The sequence below is a fragment of the Phoenix dactylifera genome, chromosome 4 (genome assembly GCF_009389715.1).
Source record: "Phoenix dactylifera cultivar Barhee BC4 chromosome 4, palm_55x_up_171113_PBpolish2nd_filt_p, whole genome shotgun sequence".
Taxonomy (NCBI): Eukaryota; Viridiplantae; Streptophyta; class Magnoliopsida; order Arecales; family Arecaceae; genus Phoenix; species Phoenix dactylifera.
This window is the reverse complement of record NC_052395.1, coordinates 16,279,904-16,290,584: the sequence shown is the minus strand read 5'-3', so window position 1 is coordinate 16,290,584 and position 10,681 is coordinate 16,279,904. Positions and strand designations below refer to the sequence as shown.

The window sequence follows — 10,681 nt, the reverse complement described above, 5'->3', positions numbered from 1 at the left end:
GAGGGAGAGAGAGAGAGAGAGAGAATAGAGTGTAGAAAGCAAAACATACTCACAAAATGATTTGATTGCAAGGAGCATCCTCCGGCGAACATAAAAATTATACTCATTGAAACCGCTCAAATCTATGTTCTTCCATATTTATTTTCAGTTTGAGGGGATGTGTGCTCCTGTTCTTCTCAATTTTGGGACAGGGCTAAGGTTGGAAATCCTATCTACGCTACACAGCTAACGTATCTTGCACGCCTACGCATCTTAACGCACATTTCCTTCAAAAAATAGAAGTTCTTTTGGGCCCCTAAGAGGCTGTATTAGTCTATGTCGAATAAAAGCTCTCCCTCCGAGGCGAGGTAAATTGCATCGAAACATATAAATGTTGACTAATCTGGCTAACGTTGAACTTGGTAAAATGAAATGGTTGAATAATTGAAAAATTAGATTATTCAGGAATACACATTGAATGCTGAGATTACGCATTGAATTTCTGGTAGTAGATCCATAATAAAATTAAAAAAACAAAGATACAAGAGAATACCTATTAGGAGATCCTTCCAGTAATACTAAAAAGACTTGATCTCTCATTTGATAATTATAAGCGATACGATGATTGTAGTTGTGGTGAGAAAGAAAAAGTTAGTCCAAAATTTCTCTAATAATATTATTCATTATAAGTGTTCATCTTTTTTTTCTCCAAAAGATATATTTATCTTGCCTTGTTCCACAAGTAACAACAACAAAACACATCTTAATTTCATGATTTTAGCATCTAAGATGCCATACCATATATTCGTTTCAATTTTTTGTTCCAAAATATTGCTAGCATCGGGGTTGAGTGCAAGCATGTATAGAAATCACCTTTATTTTTCAATGTCCAAGGCGATTTTGTATGTGAATTAACCTCCTCGCCTTCTATTTCTCTAAGTTTTATTTCTTCTTTCTCATTCCATTTTTTTCTACTCCATTGTAGAAGCGGCGGTTCAAAAATCTCCCGCCAACCTCCTCCCCGCCATCCCCCCCAACCGGAAAAACCGGCTACTCCCGGTAGCCTCCGTCCCCTTCCGGTTTCCCCAGCCGGGAAAAGCCTAACCTCCTCCCCTTCCATTCCTTCGTATCCTCGCATACGGCGGCTCGCCGACGCCCATCCCCGGGAGCGAACCAAAAATTTTAATTTTCCCCTTTCTATTGTTAGCCCATTCTCTCCTTCTTTCTCCTTCTCCTTCGAGCTCCCGCCTTCTCTGTACGCCTCGATCTATCTGTGGCTTAGGGTTTTTGGCCGATAGATGGGCGGGCGCTGAGATCTAGGGTTTTCAATCGAATCGATTAGGTTCTCAGAGGAGCGAAGACCATGAGCGCTGTGAACATCACCAACGTTACCGTGCTGGACAACCCGGCGGCGTTCCTTAACCCTTTCCAGTTCGAGATCTCCTACGAGTGCTTGGTCCCACTCGAAGATGGTATGGTTTTGTTTCAATCCCTCTGTTTGGTTCGGATTTTGGAGTCGGATGCGGTTCTAAAGCTGTTGTTTTTGGTCCTATTTTTTTGTTGGTTTCCGAGAGGTGTTTGTTTTAGGGTTTTTTAGTCTGTTTGAAAGATTAGGGTTTGCGATGTTGATGTGTTATTGGTTTTAATGTGCTATTTGGAGCTTTAGTAAGTAGAAATTTTGGAGATAGAATAAGAGCAAGAAGGAGAAGAAGAGGCTAGGATGATCTTAAGCCTCATGAGCTGCTTTCAGGAGTCCCTTAGAAAATAAACAGCAGATGGAGAGCAATGGACAGAGAAAAAGGGGTTGATTGCTTGGAAATGCATCAGTCTGTAATGATGTGAAAAACCAAATATTTTTTCCTTCTTAAATTATCACCCTAGTCTGCCTCCAGCAATTGTTGATGAGTGAATAGCTTGCAAATATTGTAAGATTCATGCCAAGTTTATGAAAGTGAAACCCTAATTACTTAACCATATTTTTAATATCCCAACTAAAATTTTTGATGCACAATCTAATTTATCACCGTGAATTGGTCATGCTTTAAGATATACCTTTTATGGATTGAGGTTTCACTAGAACAATACTTATCCTTGATATGTTGGTAAGTTGCCTGCTCCTGGCATCAATTATTACTTTTCTGCACTGAAATGTACTGACTATTTCATCACAATACTCTATCCAAGTATCCTTACCTAAGCTTTTTGGCTGTACAATATATCCACGGTTCTCTAAATGCTGTTTTCATGTTTTTTTTGTGTTATGGTCTTGTATGTGTACACTTGGATGTCAGATGTGGCTTGTATGTATCCAAGAAGGTTCTTAGTATGCGAGATATAGTGACATGCACTTTAGGATGAAAGAGCATTGAAAAGAAAAATAAAATTCTAAATATATTATGTCTTTGTTTTGATTTATACTACCTCAGGACTCGACTCTAATCCAGTGCCCAACTGCACCATGATAGAAAGTTGTGCGTGCCTTTTTTCCTCTTACAGTTTGAATCTCTGTTTTTTCTCTTAAAGAATGACCCTGTAATTGATATTTTCACTCTTCCTTACCATTTTTTTCATTTCTCTTATCTTTGTCAAAACAAAACATGTGTATACTTGATTCAAGGCATTAGGATCAATGAACGTGCATTTCTCGAAGTGCAGGCTCCTATTAATCCTGCTCACGGGTGATGACCTAATTGAATTAGGAATGAGAATTGCACAATAAGAAGATAGTACAAGGTAGTCTCCATGAGTTCTCAAGTAGTAAGAAATCAAGCTTTGGGCCGATGGCTAATATTAGCAACAAAAAAATAGTGACTGTTGAAAGTTCTCCGTGATGAGCCAACAAATATGCTGGATCCTTTGATGCAACAATAAGGGGCATCCTTAGCCCCATGCCTAAAAAGTGCCTCGTTGGTTATAGAGATATTTAAGAATAGATCGAAAACATCTTGAATATGCAGAATAGCCCGAGTATACTGATGGAAATATATGAGATAGTTTTGGTTATGAGGTTGGATATTTTCAAATTATACAGATGATTTTGATGGTTCCTAGGGTTGAAACCCATTGTTATCCATTGATATATTCTAATCTCCAATGACGAGATGTGCTATATTACAAGATTGCTTTAAAGTAAGTTGATGGTTGACAAGCTAAAGCCCACCAAAAAAGAGTTGCTCCAGATTCCTTTAAAGTAATTTGTGCCATTGACATATCTATTCCACACGTTACTTGGACACGTTTTAGTATCCAAGTGTCCAGAAGAATTTGACCCAAGAATCTCCTAAAAATTGGACACGGGGACATGTCTATATCTTATATGTGTATAAATATATATTGATGTATGTATAAAATGAATAATGAGCAAGACATATGCTCCTCAAGTCCATGAAATTTGAAGAAATGGTTGCTAATTGTTATGTTAGAAATACATTTTTTTCATATAGAAGTGCCAAACAGACATGTAATGATTATGGTATTATAATTTGATAGTATAAAGTCTCAACAAGTGTCATAAAGTGTCCCAAGCAAGGTTCGTTGGACCAGTATTAAAGATCTTACCAGCCGACTATGGGTTCGGTACAGTATCGGTATATACTTTACCAAGCCGAGGTGTACCGCAGATAAAGGATCGGAAGAAGAGGAGGGGAGAGATGGAGAAAATCCTAACTCTAACCCTAGAAGGAGGAGAAACAGGGTTAGAGAGAGAAGATGAAGGGGAAGGAGAGGGAGAGGAGAGGGAGCGGGAGAGGGGGGAGGGGCATACATGAAGGGTATGTATTTATGTGTGCGCATGTGAGAGAGAGAGGGGGGGGGGAGAGAGAGAGGTTGACGGGCTAGGGGCTTGGGATGGAAAAGAGAATTAGTTTCTATTTTTCTCATCCTTTAATATCTAAATACAGTAGAAATTTTAATATTAAAGTAAGGGTATTTTTGACATAAAAGTTGACAGATGGTATCAAGAGGCGATACTCCTTGACTTTGAAACTGTTTTCTCATAATTTTCTTAATAAGGGGAGTCAATAATGGCAGTCCATTGAATTAATATTGTGCACCTATGCTATAGTGTGATTGGTGCATCATTGTGTAATTATGGCTTGCTAATTTTGTTACTTCTCCTTTTGAAAGAATCGTGTGGCTGATTCTTTATAGAGCGAAGCCTCAAATAAGTATTCTTGTTTGTTTCCAATTCCACAAGCCATGAATTGGCTGAGTTGTAATACAAAATTCTTTAAGGAACTTATATAAGTTCTAAATGTTCTCAAATTTCTGTGCCTCATTAGCTCTTGATTACAAATTGCATTGTGCATATCTTATATTTCAATGCCTACATAAGAATTATAATGAAGTAAAATTTATCTTGAGCTAACCCTAAAAGAATTGGATTTGAGTTGGTTCTTGACTTACCTACCCTAGCCACTATCCTCATTGGATCTTAAGAAAAACAAAAAGAATTGTTAGACGGACCCTACCCTGTCCAATCTATAAGTAGTTTCAGGCAAACAAGATGTTGGGCCCAAATTTAAATGGGTATGGTTTTGGACCAAGTGAATCTGCAGTACGACATACCCACTTGTAGCCCTAATTGACGAAGCTTGTGGAAGGAGTTCACAAACATTGAAATGCCCAATAACTTAGGTTGGTAAACTTAAAACCACAAAGTTTAGAGTGCTTATAGGATTAATCACCAGTGTCAAACCTATGGGGGAAACAATGTATATACTAGAATCTTTTGGATTGTTACATAAACCATCTTAGTACTCTAGTGACTAGCCTATGTCTCCTCGTGAATAAATGTACTCTATCAGAATCATCTGGAGTGACTCATAAACCAAATACTCTTATGCACACACTCTCAAACCTACTTCTGTGTTTTGTAACAATTAGTCTAAAATTAAAATGTGCAAGTGAATTCACAGCCTCATATTTTTCTTTTGTTCTTTTCCTTCACTTGTTTTCCAATCATTATGCCTATTTAAGTTTTCCACCAGGTTTTGGCATTTGGATAATGATAAGCTATTCTACAGCCTACAACTACCATTTGATCCTTCAATAGATCATAATCATTGCCTTCCACTTAAAAAATGTGCTGAAGAATATAGAATTGATGATGTTAATCCATCAGATTAGTCAACTAAGACATACTTTATTGGGATATATCGAAAGCCGAGTGCATTAATGAGCTTCATCAACTTAGTGGAAGTAGCTTGTAGTTGGTAGACATCATCTAGATGCTGCAAAAGTAAGAGGTTACATCATTTACTCAATTCCTGGAAACAGAAATCCACCATAAGGTCAATTTAATTAGACTATGCAAAGCATCAATTCTCTACCCTGCAATGCATTTTGATATAGTAACAATGACCTATCCTATTGCCAGCATCCACAGTATCTTTCTCTGAATCTGTTGCTTGTACCATATACTGAACCTTTATAGAGAGTAGTTTTATAAGGTTTAGCTAGCAAGTACCTTTTCAAGTCATGCCAAGAATGGCATCACCTTAACCATGTTATAGAGGATGTTGAGTCCTTATTCAAGGGAGAATGAACATATATGGCAGGGTTAGATGAGAACTCAGCATTTCACGAGTCTGAAAGATATGCCTGTTGACATGTTCACTTCTGCTGCACATGTTATTCATTTTATACTTTGTTAGATGGCTACAGTGGAACTAATATATTTAACTGTTTTTGGGATGTGAACAACAAGATTAGTTTAAAGTTTCTGAGTTCAAGGATAAAGGGATAGTATATTATAGATGTTGATGTTGTCATTGTACGATCGAGACTGTTTTGGTGAATGATTACCGATCTTACATCCGTTTAGGACAAACAAATCAAAGACTGCCAATGCTAATCCTAGTGTAAGATTGTTGGCTTTTGGAAAGTGTTCACACTATCTTATATGGCCCTGTCCGGGAATTTGGATCTGGTAGACACTATATTATTCTGTTTAACAACCTACTAATATGAGGGAGTTGTTAGGTTTTTGTTTTGTTTTCTAAGTTGATCATTCACATGATATGGATATTACTTGTCAATTCCTAGGTATGGTTGCATGTACTCAAGATGATGAAATTAGCAAGCAAGAGTATGCAAATGACTATGAAAACATATGGACCCATAATAGTTTTCTTACAAACAGTCTGTCATTGTTACAGATTTCAAAACCCTTGCCATGCCTTATTTTAAAAAAAGTAGCAAACTCCTATTTCCTCATCTTAAGGTGTTTTCATGGTAGGCGAGGGCGCAATGGTAAAGTTGCTCATTGTGACCCGAGTGTTGCAGGTTTGAAACACGGAAATCTCTCTGCCTACAAGGGCAAGACTGCGTACATCCAACCCTCCCAGACCTTGTAGTGGTAGGAGCCTTGTGTACTGGGACATTCTTTTTTAAGGTATTTTCTTGGTAGGCAAGTGTAACATGAGGAATTTTATTATTCTAGGGACCATATGGCCCCTCAATAGGGGGAAAGGCAAGTAGTAATTCAAAGATAAGATCATTTAAGTTCGTTCGTTGCTTGACTAAAAGGGTCAGATAATGCACCAGTTGGATACATTTCCCCAACTAAACGACTATTGTATGGGGATTCGATCGGTAAACTTCTTTTCCATCGTATCGGCAGTGTAGAAAAGCAAATTTGATGCTTTCCAGGAAATTATATTTTATATCCATAAGATTTTCTTGAAAGGTCATTTTGAATATAGAGTTAACTTCCTTTGTTGACAATGATCATTTCCATATTTCATCTTCTCAACAACAATAAGGCACCATGTCATTATGAAATCAGTGATAATATTTCTTGTTATGGAGGAGGATACCTATAAGGTTGGTACTGTTTGAAGTGATAAACCATTAAGTTGCCCATCCGATGAACTCTAAAATTAATTATTTATCTGGTTCCTTTCAGTGTTGAAGCTTCAAGTCAACCTTGTAGTTTTTCTGTACAGGAGGAAGAGATGAAGTTAGTTGCACAAGTTGAGAAACTCTTCTGGTAAATATTGCCAGTTAAGGACTTAAGCCAGTAAGCTTAATAGCTGAAGACAGTGATGTTGGATGGTTAATAATTAAGCTTCTTCATTTTAACCGTTGCTCCTTTTTCCAGGAAGGTAAATTTCTATTTGACAACTGATGAATGAATTCCATTAACAATAAAAGTAGGTCTTTAAGAAATGCCAGTACAGTTGGCTCGGAAAACACATGCGCTCATCTGGAGAGAATTTCCTTTTGTATGAAGAAGGGGTTGCATAGTCTGACGAGGGCTTTGTTGTTCAGCCATGTGTACGGAAGTAAGTGCATGAAGAATCAATTACTATTGCTGAGTAGGATTCCAGAGGCTTAATTTAGGGCCGGTTGGTTGTTAAGGGTCTCAGACCAATTGACATGTCATCATCATCCTCTGCATAATTTGGAAGAATTGTCCAAGTTGGTTCGTGACTTTGCCTGAAAGAACATAAATTGTAGTTTAAACTTCTAATTCTGGATTTGCCTTGCCACCTTTTAAGCAGACTGACTTCAATGTTGTCGCATTATAGAGAATGTTTCTCAAAATTTTAGATAAATGGACTTTGGTGCACCTACATAGTTGCAGAATGGTAGGGTAGTGTCAAATTGCACAGTGTAGGGTTCACTTAAGCAAATAATCTCTCTGAAGCATGGTCTGTCGTACCGGTCGGTACGGGTCAGTACCGGCCGGTACATACCGGTACCGGATCCTACCGGTACGGTACAGCTACATATTTCGGTACCGGCCCGTACCGACCGGTACCGGCCCGTACCGGCTCCAAATTTTTTTTGGCTTTTAGCCCCATCGGTACAGTATCAGTTCAGCTCGATTTGGTTTGGTACCGTCCCGGTACCGATGCCCACCGGTACGTCGGTACAATCGGTACCGCGTTCTTTGCTCTGAAGTTTGGTTCTGTCAATGTGCAATATGATTTTGCATCGGCAGACATTTTGCCTTTTGCATTTACATGATATGTTTGGAGCCATACCTACAGTTGACTGGTATGACAAAAGTATGCAGATATATATGAAGGATGCAGATATAGTTTTTTTTCCTGGTTATATTTCATTGATGCTAAATTAAGTTCCTTTAGTAACCTGCTAAGTTAAAGAGTTACAAAACCTTGCAGTACCATGGTTTCTTGATATTGAACATAATGACCAGGACTTATTCCTTGTACTGGATTAGGTCAGTGTATGATGAGATAATCCTAAAGCACCATCAAACATGAGAAATGGGTTTTCAGAACATAGATATCTAATTTGTCATTTTCATGAATACATGATATTTGAATTCTCAACTTGCAAGGTATTAACTTCTAATAGCCATAGGCCATTACAGTTTCCTAATTCAAAGTTTCCAGTGCTGATTTTTCATGACATTATTTTTGGTGAATTACCCTATTGTTTGAGTAAAATTTTCATTATTGTACTGTGATGACAGGTTTTTAAATCCTAAAAAGGTTTTCACCGTGTCCTTTAAGCATCATAGTTTGCAGTTGGCAATACTCGTGTTAGTTTTGAAGGAAAGTGCTAATATCTTGAGAATTTTGCTATAGTTGTAAGGAATATAAGTTAATTCAACTATTTTTTCTTGATATATATAATTATTCAACTTTTTGTCTTTGATATGCATACATACATATAATATATATAGATATGGATATAGATAAGAGCTGTACTTGGTTATCCTCGAGTGGATCTCTACTTAGATCTAACTAGATCTATATTATATAACAAGGGTCCCATATCAATGATCTAGACTCTTTGATGTGATTTGCTACCTCTAAACTGTTTGTGTACCAAAAATAAAATGATTTTGAGACCTCTAGCCTAACAGAACTAGCAGATAAAAAGGATAGTAATAAGATCTTGGCTTTCTTTTTTGAAAAATCATATGCAATTTTATTCTTTTCATCAATAAATTTTATCACCGTTATGCTAAATGAGCATGGTTTAGTAGCATAGGAGTTCCTTACCTGAAAGTGGCTGGTGTCGAATAATTGGTGTTTCTGTTTGACAGTTCATGATTAGCAAAACTTCTATATATCCTATATTAATCCTTTGCTGAGAGTTGACAAAAGATATTCTTGTTCAACCCTGCAGATTTGGAATGGAAACTCATATATGTAGGGTCTGCAGAGGATGAGACCTATGATCAGCTCCTTGAGAGTGTGCTTGTTGGTCCTGTCAATGTCGGGAACTACCGCTTTGTATTCCAGGTAATCTTTCTCAAGCTGAATCAATATCTGACATGATTTCATCTACTTCAAAACTTGAATTAACAGTCTTTGTAAATTTGTACTTTTCAGGCGGACCCACCAGACCCTACAAAGATACGTGAAGAAGACATTATAGGTGTGACAGTGCTGCTTTTGACTTGCTCTTATTTAGGTCAGGAGTTCATCAGAGTAGGCTACTATGTGAACAATGACTATGATGACGAACAGCTAAGAGAAGAACCACCGCCAAGGGTTTTAACTGACAGAGTTCAGAGAAATATCTTGGCTGACAAGCCCCGTGTCACTAAGTTCCCCATCAATTTCCATCCTGAACCCAGTGATAGCGGCGGCCAGCAACAGCCACCACCACCTACTTCGCCTGCAAACCGTGTCAGTGATGAGGCACAGTTTGACCAGCTTCCAAAATGATTTTTTTTTTTATCAATATAAAGTGAGAAGGTCCGAAACAATATGGACAAGGCTTGATGGTTATGGCTCTGGTAAGGCGAACGGATGCAAATGCTTAACCTTTTGGGGTCTTTGTAGAAATAGAACTGTTCCAGTGGCTTCTGAGCATGCTATTCCAGCTCAACTGCATTTTGTGATGCAAATATTTTTGTGCATCGCTTGAATGTTGGTATACCATAAGTGATGATTATGGGCTGGTTAAGCATGGTTTTGGTGGCTGCTGGAACTCTTGTTTGTTGATCTGATGCCTTTGTTTTGTTTGTTCAAGTGATTCACAAAGTGTAACAAACTTTTTGTGATGATGGAACTCTATTATATACTTGAGCCCAATGTCATGATTCACTGTGTCAATTGTTTTAAGCATGCGTCCTAGTGAAACTCATTTCATTCAATTCATTCTAGGCATGTTCCTAGTTAAACTTTTCTTTATTGAATTTTTTCAAGCTAGCTCCTCTTAGCTCAAGCAGTTATGGTTTAGAATATGTTCTTCTGGATTTTGCATTTAAATTCCTTGAAATTTAAGAGCAAGTGAAACTAAACTCATTTCTAATTGATCTGAATGGCACTTTGACAGAGGCAAATTGATGTGCGAGGAAAATAATTAAATACATATTAGAATCAAGTATCACATGGTAAAAAATTAAAGCATGTTATTATAAAAAGTTAAATAAATACAAATAAAAGTATATAAAAGATAAATATTAATAATAATCAACGAAAATAAATATGTATGGTATAGATTAGGTTTTTTTTTGTTTTGTCTTTTTGGTAGAACAATCAGAAATTTTCATGGGGGTACTCCTGAAAGCTCAATCAAGTTTGAGCACCTTGAAAACTTGGGAATATTGAATCATAATCGAGCAATCTTATCGTCAACCCAACTAGAATCTTTTGTCAATAATAATCTGGATTGAACAAGAATTCAGTTGGATGGCAATTGGCAAGGTTTAGAACATTGCCTTGTAATCTTGTCCTAACCTTTTAAAACAAAAGAAAGTCTTGACCTGAGG

General features: G+C 37.3%; 1 protein-coding gene across 1 annotated transcript; it reads left to right on the top strand.

Moving 5' to 3' along the window:
- Nucleotides 1–1,099: 1,099 nt before the first annotated feature.
- Nucleotides 1,100–10,063, top strand: LOC120110519 (histone chaperone ASF1B-like). The gene is made up of 3 exons (XM_039125671.1): nucleotides 1,100–1,451; nucleotides 9,088–9,203; nucleotides 9,294–10,063. Exons 1-3 carry the CDS (start codon nucleotides 1,343–1,345, stop codon nucleotides 9,630–9,632), a joined length of 564 nt encoding a protein of 187 aa, XP_038981599.1. The 5' UTR covers nucleotides 1,100–1,342; the 3' UTR covers nucleotides 9,633–10,063.
- Nucleotides 10,064–10,681: the final 618 nt, after the last annotated feature.